The sequence below is a fragment of the Astyanax mexicanus genome, unplaced genomic scaffold (assembly GCF_023375975.1).
Source record: "Astyanax mexicanus isolate ESR-SI-001 unplaced genomic scaffold, AstMex3_surface scaffold_32, whole genome shotgun sequence".
In the NCBI taxonomy this organism is placed as follows: domain Eukaryota; kingdom Metazoa; phylum Chordata; class Actinopteri; order Characiformes; family Acestrorhamphidae; genus Astyanax; species Astyanax mexicanus.
The window spans coordinates 2,218,945-2,242,709 of record NW_026040042.1 but is presented as its reverse complement, the minus strand read 5'-3'; the positions used below and the strand labels follow the sequence as shown (position 1 = coordinate 2,242,709).

General features: G+C 37.2%; 1 protein-coding gene across 2 annotated transcripts in view; it reads left to right on the top strand.

The window, feature by feature from the left end:
- LOC111188312 (NACHT, LRR and PYD domains-containing protein 12-like) overlaps positions 1-23,765 on the top strand; it is a 1,256,108-nt gene that overhangs the window by 484,013 nt on the left and 748,330 nt on the right. For both annotated transcript variants that reach the window (XM_049472985.1, XM_049472986.1), the window contains exon 5: positions 23,098-23,271. In XM_049472985.1, coding sequence (XP_049328942.1) covers positions 23,098-23,271 — 174 coding nt within the window. The remainder of the gene's footprint in view (positions 1-23,097; positions 23,272-23,765) is intronic.

The following is a 23,765-nucleotide window of genomic DNA, read 5'->3' as shown; positions in this document are numbered from 1 at the left end:
TTTATAGATTTAGTTAGATTGTGTTTGTAATTGTGATTTACATCATGACTGAGTCACACATTAATTTATGATAAAGACCGTTTATAAGTGATCATTTCAGAAATCCAGATTATTCCAAAGATTTTACTTCAATATAAATGCAGTCAAAGCTCTAGAGCCACAGATATCACATTATGTTTTCATATTAAACTGTTAAATATTATGTTCTGTTACATTCTGAGAAAGCTCTAACTGCTAGAAGGGCTAGAAATAACATTAATAATTCTTGAATTTACCCTTGATCTCAATCCAACACAACACATCCCATATCTAAAACATTATATTGACATAAACCACAAATGATTTTATAAAACTATTATCTGTTCTGGTCTTACTACCATTTCTTACCATGTGTTTAATCAGGAACTGGAGCACAAAGTCATCTCTCTGGTAAAGAATCAGCTGGAGAGGTTTGTGAACATGCTGAAGAACCTGGATTACCCAGCATGCTCTGGGAGAGAGGAGGAGGATGAGGAGGATCAGAGTGGTGTCAGAGAGGGAGCGCTGAAGATCACACTGCACGTCCTGAGAAACATGAACCAGACAGACCTCGCTAACAAACTGCAGACCAGTGAGAGTCATGTGATTTCTCATTGTGTAAATTAATTTAGAATTTAAAGAGAAGAGAATTAAAGAGATAATGGAGAGCTATAGATAATGTAGAAACAGGTTCTGAGTTATGAGTGTGAGTAGGTGATGGTATATGTTCAGTGTTAATGTTAAAGAGATAATGTAGAGCTATAGATAATGTAGAAACATGTTCAATATTATATTTTACTTTATTTAGTGTGATAAGAGCATTCATTGTTTAAATAAACACACTGGTAGTGATCTCTCAGATAGGATCTGAACCAGGTGAGGGCAGATCTTTTCATTTCTATAAGATTTTAAAACCTATCGAGCAGAATAGCGTAATCTATGGGGTTGAAGGCAGCAATAAAATCTAGCAATACAAAGATGGCAGTGCTGTGATTTCCAATTTAAGAGATTTATGTACGTAGCACATGCTAAGAGATGAATTGATTAGGTCAAGTAATGGTTTATCAGCATTTAACATTACCTCTGTTGAAGAACTGTGTTGGTACCAGATCTAATATACAAGACGAAAATGTTGACGAGTAATTAAACTAAAGTCTTTTTCTATATCTGGGCTGAAATACTTTAGGTATACCTTAGAGCTGTGCAGCATTCATCAATGTTTATAGCTATGTGTTAAGACATTTACTGTCAAATATTCTCAATATTATCATCAACTAACTATCAGAACTTATTTTAATCATTACCATTAATGTCAGCAGAATAACGGAGCTAGTTTGTTTTTGGTTGTCAGTAATTTTAGCAACAGTACTGAAAAGGAATCTCTGACTGTTTATTTCTTAATAAGAGAGTTTTTAATTAGGTATTTTCTGTAATCTGCAAGACTATGAGACCACTTCAAACCTACTAACACCATATTTCTACATGGGCTCAATCAACAATAGTTTAATATGGTTCATATTAATAGTATTAATAGTAGGGATGCAACAGTACAGTGTGGCCACGGTTCGGTTCATATTGCGGCTCTTGGGCCACGGTATCGGTTCGGTTTTGATATATTAATATTATCTAGCTCCAACATGCAGCACGTTTTTAGCCCTTTCTATTTCAAATCAACAAGGTGCTCCTACTCACACTTGCAGAGCCAATTAATAATAAAAAAAAAGTACAGATTAGTTAAAATCACTTCATTATAAAAAAACACTCATTCCTACCATTAAAGGCCAAATTAAATAAAGTGCAGTAATATGCAAAGAAATGATCGCACACTGTGATTTATCTGCTGACTGTCTTTGTACCTTGTTTATCAAACTCAACACTGAAACCAAAATAGTCCCAAACAGTGGATTTATAAGCTGACGGCGCTTTTTCAAACGTCCTTTTCTCTGTTTCGCATTAACTCACCATGATCACGCAGCTGAGAAAGTTTTGTTTAATTAGCCCTCAGATCTTCAGCGTCTGCCTTCAGAGCTGATTTGCTCCTGGGAAATTCAGATAAAATTCTGATTGGTTGTTGCCTGGTTGTGGAGAGACATGCCGAGAGAAGTATATAAAAAAAAGTCTCCCCCGGGTCCTAAACTGTCCTGCTATAATACAGTGTCCAATTAATTACCACAAATAAAACATTAAAGTTTTTTCACCAGCGAGACAGATAAGGACCAGAACCAGACAGAGACAGCTGGACAAACGTAAACTTTTTATGTAATGTAATGTCATGTAATGTAATCGAACCAAAATGGCCGAACCAAACGGTTCGATAAAATACAGAAAACCGTTGCATCCCTAATTAATAGTAATACCATATTGATAGTATAGTAATAATATATTAATAGTAATATAAAGTGTTAATATGTGCTGTATTTTTGTCTTTTTTGTCTCTGTTTATTAGAACTGGCTCCATCCTGCCACCGAAAGCTCAAATCAACACTGAATGAAAAATTTCAGAAAATTAATGAAGGAATCTCAGATCCTGGAACCTCAACCCTTCTGAATGAGATCTACACAGATCTGTACATCACAGAGGGAGGGAGTGGAGAGGTCAATAATGAACATGAGGTCAGACAGATTGAAGCAGCATCCAGGAGACCAGCAACACAGGAGACACCCATCAAATGTAACGACCTCTTTAAAGACCAGTCCATCAGAACTGTGCTAACTAAAGGAGTTGCTGGAATAGGAAAAACAGTCTCTGTGCAGAAGTTCATTCTGGACTGGACTGAAGGAAAAGCCAATCAGGATGTTCTTTTCATATTTCCACTTCCTTTTAGAGAGCTGAATCTGATGAAAACTGAAAAACTCAGTCTGGAGGATCTTCTTTATCAGTTTTTTAGGGACACAAAATACTTAAAACCAATAGAATATCATCGTTACAAAGTCATGTTCATCTTTGATGGTCTGGATGAATGTCGACTTCCTTTAGATTTCCAGAGCAATAAGAGAGTATCTGATGTAACACAGTCAGCCTCAGTGGATGTGCTGCTAACAAACCTCATCCAGGGGAGCCTGCTTCCCTCTGCTCTCCTATGGATAACCACTCGACCAGCAGCAGCCAATCAGATCCCTCCTGACTGTATTGATCAGGTAACAGAGGTACGAGGGTTCAGTGACCCTCAGAAAGAGGAATACTTCAGGAAAAGGATCAGAGATCAGAGCCTTGCTGAAAGAATCATTACACACATGAAGTCCTCCAGAAGCCTCTACATCATGTGCCACATCCCAGTCTTCTGCTGGATCTCAGCCACTGTTCTAGAGAGGATGTTGGGTGAAGCAGAGGGAGGAGAGATCCCCAAGACTCTGACTCAAATGTTCACACACTTCCTTATCTTTCAGATCAAACACCGCAGCCAGAAGTACCAAAGAAAAAGTGATGTTGATCTTGACCAGACTAGAGAGATTATTCTGGCTCTGGGAAAACTGGCTTTCCAACAGCTGGAGAAAGGAAACCTGATCTTCTATGAGGAAGATCTGAGAGAGTGCAGCGTTGATGTCAGAGAAGTGTCCGTGTACTCAGGAGTGTGCACCCAGATCTTCAGACAGGAGTCTGAACTTCACCTGGGGAAGGTTTTCAGCTTTGTGCATCTGAGTGTTCAGGAGTTTCTGGCTGCTTTATATGCGTTTCTTTCCTACATCTCCAACAACAGAAATGTGCTGCAACAGAAACACAGTGGATTATTTGGTTTCTCCAAAAAAGGAACAATGTCTGATTTCCTGAAGAGAGCCGTGGACAAGGCCTTACAGAGTGAGAACGGACACCTGGACCTTTTAATCCGATTCCTTCTGGGTCTCTCACTGGAGTCCAATCAGACTCTCTTACGAGGTCTTCTGATACAGACAGAGAACATCTCTCATAGTAAAGAGGAAGTAGTGGAGTACATCAAGCAGAAGATCAGGAAGAATCCCTCTCCAGAGAAAACTATCAGTCTGTTCCACTGTCTGAATGAACTGAATGATCATTCTCTAGTGCAGGAAGTCCAGAAATACCTGAACAGAGGAGATTCCAGTGATCTCAGAGGAGTTACTCTCTCTCCTGATCAGTGGTCAGCTGTGGCGTTTGTGATGCTGAATTCAGAAGAGGAGCTGGATGAGTTTAACCTGAGGAAATTTCAGAAATCAGAAGAATGTTTTCTGAGGTTGCTGCCAGTGGTGAAAGCATCCAGGAAGGTTTGGTGAGTATTTTCATTATTCAGTGTTTAATCTGTGCTGTTTTATATTTTGTAATATTGATTAGTCTGTACTTTTATTGATTATTTGTTGAAAAACTAAACATATCAATCAGGGGTGTGTTTCCTGAAAGTGATCACTATTAGTGAATAACAAATTAACTAGTGCAGAACCTGAGAGAAGAACAAGGCAGTTCTACAAGTATTTCCCAAAGAGCTTTAGAAACCAAAACTTAACAAACAAGTTCAAATAACATCTTTGTTGATTCCACCTCTGAAACACCTCAATCAAAACACAAACATTGATTCAGTTCTGCCAAGTATATATAAAGAATTCACTATTATGCCTTAAAAAATCAGAAAAGTGTTGGAATCAATATTATTATACATATTCTGAAATTTAAATAATAAAATAACATATTTAGGCATTATATAATATTTGTAAACACACACATGACTATATAGATCAACAAAAATCCATATTAATGATAAAACCTATTATTATAAAACACAAGAAAATAATTTGGTCCATCAACCAAATCGCTTACTCAGTCACTCCAACCTCCAGCCTATAAATACATAGTTTGGGATAGAAATATCACTTCCTTGCTTAGATGAGGAAGAATGGCCAAAACAGGAAGTTTGAGATAACAACACTTCACTAAAGATGAAATTAACATCTTGTTGGTGTGTTATGGTTGGACTCATTCTATTAAGTGATCTCAATCAATCAATCAATCAATCAATCAATCAACCTTTACTTTAATTTGGGAAAAACATTGAGGGTGATTCTCATGTTGCCGAGCCTTTATAACATCAATGGGATTGAACACATTTAATAATAATTTAGAGATGTGTCAAAATGGAGAAAATCAGGTACACCATTAGAGGTTCTTTGAGCAAATATAAGAAAATGTGGGAACCTTTCTTTGTATATGTGAGAAGCTTACAATCCTTTGTTATTCCTGAGTAATCTGTTCATTATTTATTTACTATATAATTGTGTTTTTTTTTCTCTTTCTATTATGTATATTGTTATATATATTTCTCTTTTTTTCTTTTTTAGGATACTATATGTTTAGCTATCCTTTTCTTGTTGTATTTTCCCCCGAAATAGTTCTATTTGACTGGATTGGATTTAGCTCTGTATTATTACATGAAAAAAAACAAAAAATAAACCTGGGGAAAAAAAAGAAATAATAAGAAATAAAATAGTAAAAATATAATAAAAAATAAAAGAAGTACTAATTTTAAATCAACATTTAATTAATATATATGTAAAACAGAAAATTCTAAAATACCATAAAAAAACTTTGACACGTAAAAAGTAAAAAATGTATAAAACATAAAATAAGTAAATAGATAATAGTAAAAGTAAAGTTAAATATTAAAAATGATAAGTGATTAAATGAATAATAGAACTAAGAACAAGAATGAAAATATAAAACATAAAAAAATAAGATTAATAATACATAAACAAAATTAAATAAATTAAAATAAACAAATATATATATAATATAATAAAATAAGAAAAAAGGATAAACTAATAAAAAAGTCATTTAAAACCGTCACAGTCTTTCTGATGGTGATTAGAATCTAAAAGTTTAAAATGATTCAGTGATCCCAGCGAGCTGAGTTTCAGTGAGTCCTGTAGTGAATTCCAGCTCGCTGGTGTTCTGTAGCTAAAAGCAGATTTTCCCAGTTCACTAAAAACTCTTGGTACCTGAACAGGTGATCCAGCTACTGGAACGAGTCTGATATGCATTATTATTAATTAAGATCAGTGAAGAGATATAAGATGGCAGATGCCCAGAGAGTGATTTATAGATAAAAATTAGCCAATAAGATTCTCTTGGTGCAGCTAGTGAGGACCAACCAGCTCTATCATACAGTGAGCAGTGGTGAGTAGTGTAAGGGTCACCAGTAATAAATCTCAGAGCAGAATGGTAGAGTCTAATGGTTTGAGAGCACTGGCGGACGCTTTTTTATAAATTACATCACCATAGTCCAGCACTGCTAGTATGGTTGCCTCCACTATTCTTTTTCTAGTGTGCACGGGTAAACAGGATTTATTCCGATAAAGGAATCCAAGCTTTTGTCTGCACTTAATGGCCAGTTTTCTTTTTTTTCTCATATTTTCAAATGATCAAACTGATTTTAACATCAGACAAAGATAACCTGAGTAAATATAAAAAGCACCTTTTAAATTATGATTTTATTTATTAAAGGAAAGAAAAATATCAAAAACAAATCTAGCCCTGCGTGATAAAATTTTGTTTAATAAATTAACTTTGATTAATCACACTTTTGGGAAACTTTATGGAGTCCAATTTCACTAGCCACAGCCAGGCCTGATTACTGCCAGACCTGTAAAATCAAGAAATCACTAAAATAGAACCTGTCTGACAACATGAAGCAGATAAAAGATTTAAAAAAAACAACACATTATTATACCTTAATGTTAAGAAATTCAAAAAAAGGTGAAAAAACTAAGTAATTGATCATCTATCAGTCTGGAAAAGGTTATAAAGTCATTTTCTAAAGCTTTGGGACTCCAGTGAACCAAAGTGATTCACTATTATTCACTAATGGAGAAAACATAGAACACTGGTGAACCTTCCCCAGCTGACCAACATTATACCAAAAGTGCATGGACAACTCATCAAGGAGGTCACAAAAGAACCCAGAACAACATTTAAGAACTACAGGTCTGACTGGTCTCAGTTAAGGTCAGTGTTAATGATTCAATAATAAGAAAGAGACTGGGTGAAAATGGTCTCCATGGGAGAGTTTCTAGGCAAAAACTGACCTAAAAAAACAACTTATTTCACATTTGCCAACAAACATCTTAAATATTCTTTGGACATGACATGACTTTTTGAAAGGTGTGTGTCCCGTTACATAATAATTTCAGAAAAAGAACATCATACTGAACGTAAAACATGTTCAGTATGGTAGTGTGATGGTCTGGGGCTGCTGAATAACCTGTAATAGACAGAACCAGGAATTCTGCTGTTTACCAGACAATCCTAAAGGAGAATAACTGGTCATCTGTTTGTGACTTAAAGCTCATGCTTACTTGGGTTCTGCAGCAGGACAATGAACCAAAGCACACAAACAAAAAGTTCACATCTGAATGGTTTAAAAAAAACTAAATGAATGTTTTTGGAGGGTCTAGTTAAAGTCTGATTGAGATGCTGTGGATGATCTTAAACAGGACGTTTATGCTGGAAAATCCTCCAATGTGTCTGAATTAAAATAATTCTGTAAAGAAAAGTGGAACAAAATTCCTCCACAGAAATGTAAAAGACTCGTTTCCAGTTATCAGTAAAGCTTGAGTGCAGTTGTTGCTGCCAAGAGTGGCACAACCAAGTTATTAGGTTTAGGGGCAAACACTTTTTACACAGGGCTAGATTGGAAAGTTTTTTCCTTTTAATAAATAAAATTTTAGTTAAACAGTGCTTTTTATATTTACTCAGGTTATCTTTGTTTGATAATCAGAAAAATGTAATTATGACAAAAAAGCAAAAACACAAGAAATCTGTAGGGGGCAAATATTTTTCACACCACTGTACTGTGGCCCGTCGGTCAGGTAGTCTACAATCCAGGAGACAAGGGCGGCGTCTGCTTGCACTGTTGTCAGCTTGTCATCCAGAAGATCAGGTCGAATGCTGTTAAATGCAGTGAAGAAATCAAAAAACACGACCCTCACAGTGCTGACTGATCTGTCTAGGTCAGCATAAACTCTGTTGAGCAGGTAGATGATGACATCCTGAACTCTCAGGCAGGACTGATAGTCCAATAATGAGACCAGCGACACATACCAGCGGTGCAGCGGTGGAGCAGAAGAGTAAAAGAAGCACTTTTATGGTGAAAAAACAAACCAAAACTCTCTACTAGCATGATTTGAGAGAGCACAGATTTATTAAGTTGCCTTGTCAAAAATATATTGCAAAGATAAACAATAATTAAAAAGTAGCAAAAAACACAAACAGAAGCTACTGTAATTTCATTTATTCAGAGAAAACATCTATTCAAACTAACCTGGCCCTATCTGAAAAATAATTTTCCCCTAAACCTAATAACTCGATTGTGTCACCGGCGGCAACAACTGAAATCAAGAGTTTGTGATAACTGTTAATGAGTCTTTCACATCTCTGTGGAGGAATTTTGCTCTTCTTCAACACTCACCTTAACTGAGCCAAGTGAGACCTGCAATTCTTTAGATGTGGTTCTGTGTTGTTTTGGAGTAATTTTGTGGGCCGGTCACTCCTGGGAAGGTTCACCAGTGTTTCATGTTTTCTCCATTAGTGAATAATAGCTCTCACTGTGGTTCTCTGGAGTCCCAAAGCTTTAGAAATGACTTTGTAACCTTTTCCAGACTGATAGATGATCAGTGTCACAGTTAATTCATGGGGGGATTAAATGATGATTAATTATAAAATCAAATCAAATTTATTTGTATAGCACTTTTTACAACTGATGTCACAAAGCAGCTTTACAGAAACATGATCACAGGACAAAGAATCAGGCAAAACACTAAACAAAAAATATGCAGAATACAAAAAAAACCCAGAGAGTGTGGAGGGAAAACTCCCTCAGAGCTGTAAGAGGAAGAAACCTTGGGAGGACCAAGACTCACATTTAAGGGGGATCATCCTACCACTGGTCAAACAGCTTTTAAATTAATTTTAAAAAGTATTTTATACATTCACACAGGTTTTATATATTCAGGAGTAAAGCAGCGCCACTAATGGAAGCAGTTAGAGTTCATGTAAGCTTGGATGTAATCTGTAGTGGAGAGTAAGATGGATGAGCAGCTGATCTGTGGTGGGTGATGGAGAAGAGCTGACTTCAGAAACTTCCATCAGTCTGGATGGACAGGGGACATGAGAGCCTGAGGGTCCAACATCCATCGGTATCGGGTCAGACAGGTGGGCAGTCAGTAACTCTGAGGAGCAGAGAGATGGAATTAGTTTTAACTGGATTTATGTAAAACAGAGAATATAAAACATTATCAGAGTGTAGCTAATGACTCCAGCAGATCTAAATAAAACAGCCTAACTAAAGGCAGAGAGCCAGAAGGTAACATAGACACGGAGGCTCCCTGAAACACCGGCATCCACCCACTCCACCGTCCACAAACCTGAGTGACCGTGTGCAGTGGGAGAACAACAGCACCAGCATCTCAGTTTACCCACAATTCCCTCTGTCCATGAACCCCTGAATCTGCAGCCTTATCTAAAGGAAAAAAACATTCATTACCAAAAGTTAAACTAAACAAGTAAGTTTTCAGTCTAGACTTAAAGATTGAGACTGCGTCTCAATAAGAGAAAGCTCTTCCTCCTGCAGAGCTCCTCTGAATTTTAGGAACTACTAAGAAACCAGCACCCTGAGATCTAAGTAATCACGGTGGTTCATAATAGGAGATGAGATCTCGTAAATACTCAGGAGCGAGCCCGTGTAGGGCTTTATATGATAACAGGAGAATTTTATAGTCTATGTGGAATTTGACTGGAAGCAGTGCAGTGCTGATAGGACTGGACTAATATGCTCAAATGTTCTAGTTTTATTAAGGACCCTGACTGCAGCATTTTGAACTAGCTAAAGTTAATCTAGCCTTGAGGTAATGAAGGCATTTACTCATTTTTCGGTGAAAAAAAAGCTGTTCTAGTAACATTAGATATGTGTTTATCGAATGCTAGATCTGAACCTATGATAACACCAAGGTTTTTAGCTGCTGCACCAGGTGTGACGGAGAAGTTGGCCAGATTTAACATTAAGTCTGATCATTTATTTCTAGCAGCTTTGAATTTCTGTTTTATCATTATTTAATAGGAGAAAATTGTGAGACATCAATGTTTTCACATCTTTTACACATTTCTCGATTTTCTTTATTCTCACTCACATTTCTTGATCAGAGGTTTAATTACCGCTGTTTTAATGACTTTGGGTACATGCCCCAGGGTAAACGATGAGTTTACTATCATTAACAGAAGTTTAATTACATATGGCTGTACCTATTTTAGTCATTTTGAGGGAACTGCATCAAGTGTGCTGGTTGTGCTGTTTGATGAGGAGATCATTTTCCCTAGTTCTAGCTGTTGAAGTGGGTTAAAAACTCATCATAACTTCAGTAACTGAGTTTTGTCCTATATCAGCCACACCAGATGACATATTTATCTGTTGAAGTTTATCCTGAATGTTTTCAGTTTTCTATCAAAGAAATCCATAAAAGCGTTGCTGGTGTGAATGGCTGGAATCTGAGATTCAGTACCTGCCTGGTTTTTAATTATTTTGGAAATAACACTAAAGAGGCCAGATACGCTGAGTGGGCTTTATTAAGTTCTTTCTATATTTGACAAGACTGCCTTTCCATGCAGAATAGAACACTTTCAGTTTAGTTGATCGATATTATTATAAATTTTGTACTAACTGCTTTAAGGTACGACTTTGATCATTGTACCATGGTGCAAGCTTTTCTGTCTCTCTTTTTTGTGTTTAAGGGGAGCTACACCATCTAAAATAATAACTTTCTAAACAACTGATTAGTTTGTCTATCTATCTATCTATCTATCTATCTATCTATCTATCTATCTATCTATCTATCTATCTATCTATCTATCTCTATCTATCTAAAGAAATCAGAATTTGCAAATTTACTAAACAATTATAATAGAGGCAGCTGTGTGTGTGTATGTTTGTTAGGGAGGACTTTATCTGTATTTGTTTTTTTATACATAGGCAGATTTTAATTTGTAATCAAGCAAGAAAAAATTGTTCACTGAGTAATAAGAATAAGAAAAAATAATAATAGTATATAAAATATACTAATAAACCTCCTTCCTAAGGGCTGAGTGTTTATATATATTTATATATATTATGTAATATAATACAGGAAATTGACAAATCCTGCACCTAACAGCTGGGGTTATGCATAGGGCTCAGCCAGGATCTACTACTCACTCAACTAACAACAATAGCAAAACCACCACAATCTGATACTGGCTCGACAAGAATCCAGAAGCACAGCCTAACACTATGTTCATGGTCCATTGCCTCAACTGCCAAGTAACAGACCTACCAAAAAATAACCTATGAACAAACAGAATCCCTCCTTAATCTAAGCTCACTTCCTTTAACTATGGCAACAACACACTTACCTAAGCACAATCACACACAATAAATCACATTATAAGTTGCGTGAGCAGAACACAGCAACCACTATCATCTGATACTGGCTCGACAAGAATCCAGAAGCATAGCGAACTATGTTCATGGTCCGTGCCTCAACTGCCAAGTACTCAGACGTCTACAAAAACTCATGAGACAAATTACTACAAGAGTAGGACCACACCAATCCCCTTCATCCAAACTCTAACACAAACTTCAGTGCAAGCTCTTCTCAGGGGTCATCAGGCAGGCACCTTCCTTCGTCAGTGTTTCGCTGAATTAGGCCCACGACACCTCCAGAAGGCTCAACAGTGAAGTCTGGCGTCCCAGACCCACCCCCCTCCAAGCTTGCTGTAGAAGCACAAACTCACTCCCTTCCCCACACAGCCTCAGCCCTTCTGAACCACAACCACTGACTAGATCTTTCAGCTACATCTGACAACTCCTTCACTACAGTCCTTAGCACACGACCTCTAATTCCAAATTCAGACAGCAGTCTTGTGGCAGACTTGGCAACAAAGCCTCTAGTACCTACCTCTACTGGTCTAATATACGCTTGCCACCCACGCTCTCTCACCTCAGCCACCAAGTCTGTATACTTCAGCCTTTTCCTTTCATAAGCTCCATCTACCTCCTCTTCAAACGGAACAGTCAGCTCTATAAAATACACTATCCGCTTACTTTCAGAGTACAACACTACGTCCGGCCTCAAGGTTGTAACCAGAATGCACTCTGGGATCTGCAGTTTACTACCTACATCCACTAATAACTTCCAATCTCGTGCATTGGATATATATTATATATATATAATATATATTTACTAGATGTATTTTAATTAAACAAGGATTGTATAACTATTATGGGATAAAGCATAATTATCTCAAATATATACTAATAGGGGTGTGTGTGTGTTTATATGTCAGTGTTTCTAATGGATTATCATTTCTCTCTCAGGCTGCAGGAGTGTAATGTATCAGATAAAAGCTGTGCAGATCTGGCCTCAGCTCTCAGCTCAAACTCCTCAACTCTGAGAGAACTGAACCTGAGTGTTAATAAACTGCAGGATTCAGGAGTGAAGCTGCTCTCTGCTGGACTGAAGAGTTCACACTGTAAACTGGAGAAACTGTGGTAAGATCATCAAAATACAACAAACAGAGCATCTCACCTTCACACACACACACACACACACACACACATGATCTCTTGAAAAATATAATTTTGGAGGGAATGGGATACTGCTGTGTTTTTCTTGTGAAAACATTGTTTTACCATATACTTTCTAATTTTTTCAGCTTAGCAAATACAACATTCTTTTAGAAAAACAAAAAAAATTACTTTATATTCCCACTTTTATGGGTGTTGACACTTAATTAGCGGGTGTTTAAATACTCCTAAAAAGGCGAGCTCTGACTATGAGTTCTTTTGCTTCCTGCTTCTGGGCCATTCAGACGCTTCTCTGCTTAGCTCTGCTATCTCTGCTATCTTTCATACTTTTCTTTATTTTCAGACATTTTCGAGCTACAGTGTCTGAGCTCATTATTTAGATTAGCACTAGCACTACCATATTTTGTTTTTTATTTAATTTTTTTCTAGTTTCTTTTGGACATTTTATAGTAGAGCCATAGGCACAGGAATCAGAAAAGTTTCTGTAGAGTGCTAAAGAAGAAATCTACAAAATGCCTCCTTGTGTGGGTTCAGAGCACCTGTGCTGCCAGAACTGCTACAATCTTCTACAAAGAATGACTGTTATCAGAGTTTAAGGACTGGCATTTCTGCACTGTTCGAGGACCATCGGAGAGTGGGAGTGCTGCCAGCGGACAGCAGGTTTTTAACGGAGCAGCGAGCAGTGGAGACGAACAGAACTGGACCAGCAGATCATGTGGACATCCGTAATGTGAGTACAGATGAAAGATATGGGCAAAACCAGCAATGGGTTCGCATTGGAGCTAAACCCAAACGGCATGCCACATACAGCTCTGTAGTATCCTCCACTCCTGCTAACATAGCACATCTGGCTAATGCTAATGCTAAAGCTATTGCTCGGAGATCACAGAGCACAGAGCCAGAGGAAATCAGTTCCAGTCACTTAGTTTGCAAAACAGATTTGAGCCACTGCAAGACCTTAATGACTTTTTAAATACCAGCCAGTATGATTCAGAAAGAACCAGAAGATTCAGCCATTCAAAACACCCCAGGAGAGCCACAGGGCTCAGCAGACACCCTTGTTTTGGGGGATGACTCTGTTCATGGCATGAAAAATAATCAGAAACTCATCACAGTTTCTGAACTGAATGAGAAGTTTCCAGCACTACTGGCTGAATACAGAACAGTGAAACGGATTATTGCACAGGTTGGAAAGAACGATACAAAGAAAGAGGAGTTTGAGGTGTTAAAAGAGATTTTAATGATCTTTTTACCACACTGCGCAAGTTCAACATCCAGACATTCATCAGTGGTCCTCTACCTGCAAGGGGCTGCAATATGTTCTCTAGGCTGTTGGCTTTAAAACATTTGGCTCCAGAAAACCTGCAGGTCAAACGGACTGAACTTCATTGACAATTTCAATCTGTTTTTTGGGAAGAGAGAGTTTTTCAGGCGAGATGGACTGCACACCAACAAGAGGGGAGTCAAATTCCTGTCACAGAACAACATTTTTCTCTGTGCAACTTCTCTGTTCCCACTGGTGAAGACACGTCAGCTTTAACACCCAAGGACACTGTCTGCACTACAGAGACACAACATCCTCCCCCCACAGAGACTGCGGAGTTAATGGATGGGAGCCATGTTCTTCTGTATCAGCTGCCGGAAACACCGCAACTGCATGAACATTCCACACCATCCTCCATCTCCACCTCATCATCATCCTCTATCTCCACCCCATCATCACCCCACCTGAACTTCCCAGCAACCATGGAGAAGCTGGTATCTGCAGGGACAAAGCTGACGCTTTCTCTGTCAGCGAGTCCTCAGGTACAGCAGAAAATCAGCTCAACTTCTCCTCCACAGTCACCTACTGCCTCACAGACCCAGCAACCCCATCCCCACCACCACTACACTCCCCAATCAAGGAGTTAGTGAAGGGGACCAAAATGAAGCCCAGTGAACATGAACATGAAGTATTAAACAAAAACCTCCTACAACCCAAAAAGAAAAGACAAGCTCCTAAACCACCGGACAGACAGCTCCGCTCTCGACTTCTTCACCAGCAGGAGCCCCTCCCACCTCCCTCCACCATAAGGGAAGAGGCTGCCACAAGTAATCCAGCAAACTGATATCTTTTGGGTCCGTGCTGCTACAATGGTGATGTCAGCAGTACATGTTTTCAAAACAAGTACGGACCCTGTGTGCCAGTTATCTCCCCCATTCCAGTTCTTATCAGAAGCAGAAAGAACAGGGAGTATAGGTCAGATAATGTGAATATATCCAACCTGCAGTATATAAAGTGTAACCCACAGTCTTTGGAACAAAACGCACAGGGTATTAAATTAGCTCTGCTAAATATCAGATCTCTTACTAAAAAGTCTTATCTAATTAATGATTTTATTAAAAATTATGGGCTTGATTTTCTGTTTTTAACAGAGACATGGTTAAATTCTTGTAGTGCTTAAAGTGTATTAATTGAGTCGGCTCCACCAAACTTTAACTTTTTAAATGTCTCACGTACCGGCAAGAAAGGTGGAGGTGTAGCTATGCTGTTTAATGATACATTCCAATGCAAGCAGTTATCACTTGGAGACTTCACATCTTTTGAATATTTAGGTGCAGTTTTAAAAGGGGCACCAAGAATATTACTAGTAATTGTCTACAGGCCTCCAAGGTACAATGCTGATTTTATTGATGATTTTACAGATATGCTGTCTTTTATTTCTACTGAATTTGATCATTTTATTATTGCTGGTGATTTTAACATTCACATTGATATTCCCAAGGATAATTATGCCAGAGAACTCTATGGGCCCTATTTTAACGATCTATGGCACACTTGGTAATTGCGCTCTGCGCAGCTAGATTTAGGGGCGTGTCCTGTGTCCTTGGTATCGTTGCGCAGCTCCAACGGCGCAAAAGGGTGTGTTTTAATTCCCTTAATTATTCATGGGTGTGTTTTGGGCGTAACATGAAACCAATCAGTGTGTCAGTATCCATCCCCTTTAAGACACAGCTGCACGCTGACTTCTGTTCGTTCCTATTTTAACAGCGCATAGGAAATTGCGCAGTCACGCTGTGCAGATAAACCAGCAACTTAGGCAAGAGTAAAGTTGTTTTATTCTTTATTCTGTTTATTGTTTATATAAAAACTGGGTTTGCAACACTGAATATTAATCAAGCAATCGATTATTTACACCGGAGGGGGACCCTCATTTACAGTTTAAAAGGGATTAAAAATATTTTTAAAAATAGAAATAAAAACTCACATTTACTATAGATGAATAAAATATATACAAGGAAAAATAGGACATTTTAAAAACATCATAAAAATTGACATAAAAAGTAAAGAATTTATATCTTATGAAGAAAATAATAATAGCAGTGAAAGTAAAGTAAAATGATAAGAATGATAAGAGATTATCAAATTTATTTCAATAAACTAAGAACATGGGAATCATGGGGAATATATATATATATATATATATATATATATATATATATATATATATATATATATATATAAATAATTTGATTAATAAAATAATTAAAATAATTAAAATGAATAAAAAATAAATAATATAAAATATAAACTCATTAAACACAATCACAGGCTTTCTGCCCAGAATAATAACAGTTCCAGTTAGTTTCAGTTTCAAATCATGAAAACAGCTCATCAAAACCTCAACCTCTCCTTTATATTTGACAATATTTTATGAACTTACAGGTCCTTACTTGTTTTTATTTAACTGAACTGAGTTTTATATTGATTGTAGCCTCGCGCTGAAATCAGTGAAGCCAGAAAGATTAGGCACAAGAAAAGGCAGATAAATGACATGACAGCTGAAATTTTTGTGAGCAGAGTGTGCTCTGCACCATGCAAACCATTAGACTCTGTAGATACTCTGCTGGATAGTTTTAACTCAAAAACTGCTAGAGTTTTAGATGAGATTGCACCAGTTAGAGTTAAAACCATGCCATGCAAGCAGAACGCTCCATGGAGAAATGATGCTGCAGTTCAGCTCCAAAAGAGAGAATGCAGAAAGGCAGAGCGCAGATGGCGTAAAACCAAGCTTCACATTCACAAAGAAATTTTTAAAGATAGACTGCGTGATTACAATAAAATAATGTGCACATCTAGACAATCCTACTTCTCCAGCATTATCAACAATAATATTAACAATAGCAAAGTTCTTTTCACTGTGGTTGACAGACTAACTAACTCACCTACATACATGACCTCTGAGCTAGTTTCAACTGAGAGATGTAATGAGTTTGCAAAAAAATGTTAATACTAAAATACACAATATCAGACAAGCCATCAGTACACCTATATCCACCGATGAGCCCATGTGCTCTCCAAAACCATGCAAAAGCATCATAGTCAAAATTTAGCACTATTAATGAAGAAGTTTTAATTGATACAGTGAGTCACTTCAAATCATCCACTTGCAGTCTTGATACATTACCAACCAAGTTTTTTAAGAATGTTTTTTACTCAATATCAGCAGACATTCTTCAAATAGTAAGTACCTCACTCATGTTGGGTGTTTTTCCAAATGCATTAAAAACAGCCGTTGTGAAGCCTCTCTTAAAAAAGAAAAATTTAGATACAAACTTATTAAACAATTACAGACCAATTTCTAAAAAAAATGTATTCAAGCAAGTTATGCACTTTCTGTCCATAAATAACTGTCTAGACCAATTTCAGTCAGGTTTCTGGCCCAATCATAGTACTGAGACTGCGCTAATTAAGGTTATCAATGACCTTCGCTTAAATACAGACTCAGGAAAAATGTCTATTCTACTACTGCTTGATCTCAGTGCTGCTTTTGACACCATTGACCACAACATTCTCATAGATAGACTTGAGCACTGGGTTGGACTTTCTGGAACTGTCCTAAAATGGTTCAGTTCATACCTTCAAGGAAGGAAATACATTGTGGAAATGGAAAATAATATTTCTGAGACTGTGCAAGTGACCTGTGGTGTACCCCAGGGTTCAATTCTTGGGCCACTCTTATTTAATTTATATATGATTCCTCTGGGTGAAATCATGCGTGACTATGGGATATCTTACCACAGCTATGCAGATGACACTCAGATCTACATGGCCCTCTGCCCAAACAACTATGCTCCCATTGACTCACTGTGTAAATGCCTTGAGCAGATAAATAAATGGATGGGACAGAACTTTCTGCAGTTGAATAAAGATAAAACAGAGATTATTTTATTTGGGAATAGTAATGAGAGGCACAGACTAGCTGCCTATCTGGATTCAAAAAGCCTAAAATCTAAAGAACTAGTGCGTAATCGTGGTGTACAAATGGACTCTGATCTCACTTTTAACAGTCATGTCAAAGCCGTCACCAAATCAGCATTTTATCACCTCAAGAACATAAATAAGATCAGAGATTTTCTGTCTACAGCAGACCTGGAGAAACTCATCCACGCCTTTATTTCTAGTAGGATTGATTACTGTAATGGACTCCTAACTGGACTCCCAAAAAAGACCATCAAACAGCTTCAGCTGATTCAGAATTCAGCAGCCAGAGTTCTGACTAGGAGTAAAAGAAGGGAGCACATCACCCCCATCCTTAAATCCCTACTCTGGATACCAGTATGTTACATAAATGACTAAGGTTCTGTTACTGGTCTATAAATGTCTTAATGGTGCAGGACCAGCATATTTATCTGATGTGCTCCAGCAGTATGAGCCGAGCAGAACTCTCAGATCATCAGGAACTGGTCAGTTAGAGCTGCCTAAAGTAAAAACTAAACATGGAGAGGCAGCGTTTAGCTACTACGCTGCTCTTAAATGGAACCAGTTAACAGAGAGCATTAGAAGAGCACCAACAATAAACACTTTTAAATCCAGACTGAAAACCTACACGTTTGATCAGGCCTTCAGCTTAGCTTAAAACACTGCAGCTCCGCCCACTTTTATTCTGTAACTGCACTTTTGTATCATGTTTTATTCATGCTTTATTCTTATTTTATTTTTTATTTCCAATTCCTTGTTGTTCTTTTACATGTTTTTAAATGTTACTTCTATTTGTTTTAATCATGTTTGAATCAATCATGCTTTATTCACCCAACAACACTCCAACCTACAATGATTAAAATTTATTACATGGAACATGGAATCGGCTCCCAAGAGAAAAAAACTAAAATACTTCTCCATCTCAGCCGTTTAAAAGCAGATATATACCTTCTACAAGAAACTCACCTAACAGAATCAGATCAACATAAACTGAAATCAGTAGAACACAATCATATATTTACAGCCAATTATAACTCTAGACAAAGAGGTGTAGCCATTTTAATACATAACAAAATCACATTCACACACAATACTACAATCACAGACCCAGATGAACGATTTATCATCATAAATATCACCATTAACAACCACACTTTTACCATTGCTAACATCTACAGACCAAATATTGACAATCCCTCATTTTTTCATGACTTTTTTACACAAATTTCCTCACTATCGAACTATTCAATCATGATTGGAAGCGATTTTAATGCAGTTATAGATTCATCTTTAGACCGATCAGCTCATACTCAGAACACACGCAACTGGAATTCCACTGATATAATAAAACAGTACATGCAGGATTTTGGTCTTGGTGATGGGTGGCGACAAAATCATCCAACAGCCAAATAATTCACATTTTATCAGCAGTACATAAATCATATTCACGCATTGATTATTTACTAATTAGTAATTAAATTTTGTCAAACATTGTACATATATAAATTCACCCTATCACAACAAGTGACCATGCACCTGTCTCAATGATATGGAATTCAAACCAACAACATAAACAGACCTTTAGATGGCACTTTAACACATCACTACTTAATGATCAAGAATTCGACAGCTATATAAAAAGAGAGTGGGCATCATTCCTAGAAATAAATGATTCTCCAGACACATCACCAACACTTTTATGGGAGACTGGCAAAGCGGTTCTAAGAGGAAAAAATAATATCATATGCTACATTTAAACAGAAGAAAGAAACAGAACATGAGGTAAAATTAGAATAAAAAATTAAAGAATATAAGTAGAATAAGTATATCTGAAGAAAAGCAAAAAGAAGTTCGGCAACTAAGATATGATCTAAATTAATTAAAAAACAAAAAAACTAAATTCTTATTACAAAGACTTAAACATGAAAACACTGAATACTCAAATAAATCTGGAAAATATTTAGCAAATCTCATTAAGTGTAATAAAAGATAAAACAATTATTCCAACCCTAAAAAAGTCAGCAGGGAAAATAGTACAGAGACCTGATGAAATTAACGACACCTAAAGATTTTTTTTTTAAAGTATATTCATCAGACAATGAAACCAACTTAGATGAAATCAGTAACTTCCTGGACCACATCAAACTGCCTAAATTAACCAAAAACCAAATATATACACTTGAAATATCATTATCTCCAGAAGAATTCTACAAAGCCCTAAAACACATTCCTAACAATAAAGCACCAGGACCTGACGGATTCCCTGCTGAGTTTTATAAACACTTTTGGTCATCCCTATCTCAACTGTTTTACAGAATGATATCAGAAATTAAACAAAATGCAAAACTACCAACAAACATGAATACTGCAATCATCTCCCTTCACCTTAAACCAAACAAAGACTCTACCCTACCATCCAGCTACAGACCATTATCATTAATAAATACAGACACAAGAATAATCAGCAAGGCTCTAGATAACAGAATAGAAACAATAATCCATAATTTAATACATCCTGATTAAACTGGATTTCTCAAGGGTCGACATTCATCCACCAATATGTGCAGATTAGTGAACATAATAGATTACACCTCTCACCAGAACATACCAACAGCAGTTGTAACCCTGGATGCAGAGAAAGCCTTTGATAGAGTGAACTGGAAACTCTTATTCACCACACTGCACAAACTCGGGTTTGGAGAATCATTTATTAATTGGATACAGATTTTATACACTGCACCTAAGACCACAGTCAACACCAATGGAGTAATATCTCAACCTTTCACACTACACCGGGGGACTAGACAAGGATGCTGTCAGCCCGCCGACTCCACCCTCTCCTGCCCAACAGCGCTTGGCTTCACCGTAGTTTTAATCACCGGCCCCACCCTGAGCACCTGAACTCTATTACCAGCTCTATAAAGGAGCTCCAGTTAAGAGACTCTCTGCGAAGTCTTAGCATTTCATTTGAACTCTAAGCTCTGAGCATTATATTCGTATTGTTTTTCTGGTAGTCTGACCTCTAGCCTTGTTTATTTACTTTGTCTCAGCCTTTTCCTCTGAATACCCTGTTTGCCTGTGATTCGACCCGTGCCTGTCTTTTGGATTGTTTATTTGAATAAACCCAGTCTGCATCTGCATTCAGTCTTTTTACCTGTTTATGGTGACAGATGCTCACTCTCTCATTATCTAATCTCTATCTTCATAGAACCGCTAGCAGCAGCGATACATCAAAACACAAACGTTAAAGGAATCCAAACACCCAACATGCAACATAAAATCAGTCTATATATTTCAATAAAAGAAACAATCCAAACAATCGAAAATTATTCCAAAATATAAGAGTATTCAATCAAATGGTCAATATCTGCAATTCTCCAATAAACATAAATAAACCTGATGTAAAGGTAAAAACACTACCCACCCCCATGTGCACTAATTCACATGTCTGGGTGTGAGGGTCTCCCCCCAGCTGTCAGATTTGTTCAAACTCAATTTAAACTCATTAACTAAATCAATAAGTGATGATCTCCGCCGTTGGACAACACTTCCCCTTTCACTTACTGGCAGAAATGCTACAATTAAAATGAAAGTATTACCAAAAATCAATTATTTATTTTCAATGATTCCCATTCAGCCCCACCCACCTGGTTTCAAACTCTAAATATCACAACAACTGAATATTACTGGAAAAATAAACCACCCAGAATCAATCTCACAACATTACAGAACTCAAAATCACATGGCGGCCTAGAGGCACCAAACTTCCACCATTATTTTCACAAGATAACAAACTCTGTACTCACACCAACCAGTCATTCACCCATCTGGAACAACCCGGACGTTATCATCGATAAAAAAACTAAACTACACACCTTGAATCGAAAAGGGGATCAAACACCTCAAACACATGTATCACAATACCACCTTAATGTCACTACCACAATTAACCCAGAAATACGGCATTGGGAGAACTCAATTTTTACAATACCACCAGTTAAGATCAATCATCTGTTCAAAAATCACCCCAATCACATTAGACCTGCCTACACCAATTTCAGAATTTCTTAGCATTACTACAACAAATAAAATATTATACAAAATAATAAAATAATATCTCAATTGAATCTTACTATTAGCTGACAGTGTAAACAATGGGAAGAAGATTTATCATTAACTCCTAATGCTGATTTCTGGCTCTAGGTGTGTAATAATAATCACAACATGATCAAAAACACTCATTTAGAACTAATCCAGTATGAAGTTATCCACCGAGTTCACTACACCACACACAACATGTATAAAATGGGATTCACAAACTCACCAATTTGTACACACTGAAATCAAAACACAGTTGATAATTATATGCACGCTATGTGGCACTGCACACCCGTTAACCAGTTCTGGAAAGAAGTTATCACCCTCCTATCTCATGCCCTCACCACCCAAATCCACCCAACACCATCACTCTGCCTACTAGGAGACACGCCAACCACTAACACAACACCACAAAACAATAGAATAATCTTAATGTCGCGAGTCATCGCCAAGAAAATCATCCTCATAAACTGGAAAACAAAAAATAACATTAACATCAATCACTGGAAAAAAATCTACTAACAGACTATCTCTCTCTAGACACTCAGAACCCACCAAAAACACAGATTCAGACCCAATTTAGACACATCTAATTCAAACATTACAGTAAAGATAAACCGTAGCAAAATCATCAGTTAAAATCGCACATAACTTCATGATTCTGTTTTCTGTTTAGCTATATTTTTGTATATATATATGTATGTCTCTTTCTTTCCTATTTTTATATCTTTTCTTTTTTTTCTTTGTTTGTTTGTTTTTGTTTGCTTGTTTTTTCTCCCCCCTTCTGCATCACACTCCCTCCAACCCCCCCCCCCCCCCCAAACTATATTAAATGTATATATGTATGTATAAATTAAACAAATAAATGAATAAGAAAAAGTATTAATAATCCTCCGAGGATATGTATATGTATTCAGGTGCTTATTATTGTTTATAGTAAAGGAAGGGAAACATGGTAAACATTTCTTAAATATGTAAAACATCTTCAGCTTCACTCATTCAGTAAATAATAGTGTAATATTTTTACATGAACTGTTCTACACAATATGTATTTACTAGATATATTTTAATTAAACAAGGATTGTATAACTATTATGGGATAAAGCATTATTATCTCAAATATATACTAATAGGGGGGTGTGTTTATATGTCAGTGTTTCTAATGGATTATCATTTCTCTCTCAGGCTGTATGGGTGTAATCTATCAGATAAAAGCTGTGCAGATCTGGCCTCAGTTCTCAGCTCAAACTCCTCAACTCTGAGAGAACTGAACCTGGGTTATAATGAACTGCAGGATTCAGGAGTGAAGCTGCTCTCTGCTGGACTGAAGAATCCACACTGTAAACTGGAGACACTGTGGTAAGATCATCAAAATACAACAAACAGAGCATCTCACCTTCACACACACACAACACTACACACACACCACTGCACACACACACACACATACACATACACACACACACACCACTGCACACACACACACACACACACACACCACTGCACACACTCCTGTACACACACATCACTGCACACACACACACACACACACACACACACACACTACTGCACACACACACACACACACACACAACTGCACTCACACACACACCACTACACACACACACCACTGCACTCACACACACACACACAACTACACACACACACACAAACCACTTCACACACACCACTGCACTACACACACACACACTCCACTACACACACACACAGCCACGAGTGTCCTCCATCATATCAGAGTGATTTCACTGCAAAAACTATATATATTTATTTGTTTACAGTTATTCAAAATGTCCGCTGAGTCAATTTCCCCCCGGTGGAATGGCCACTAGGGG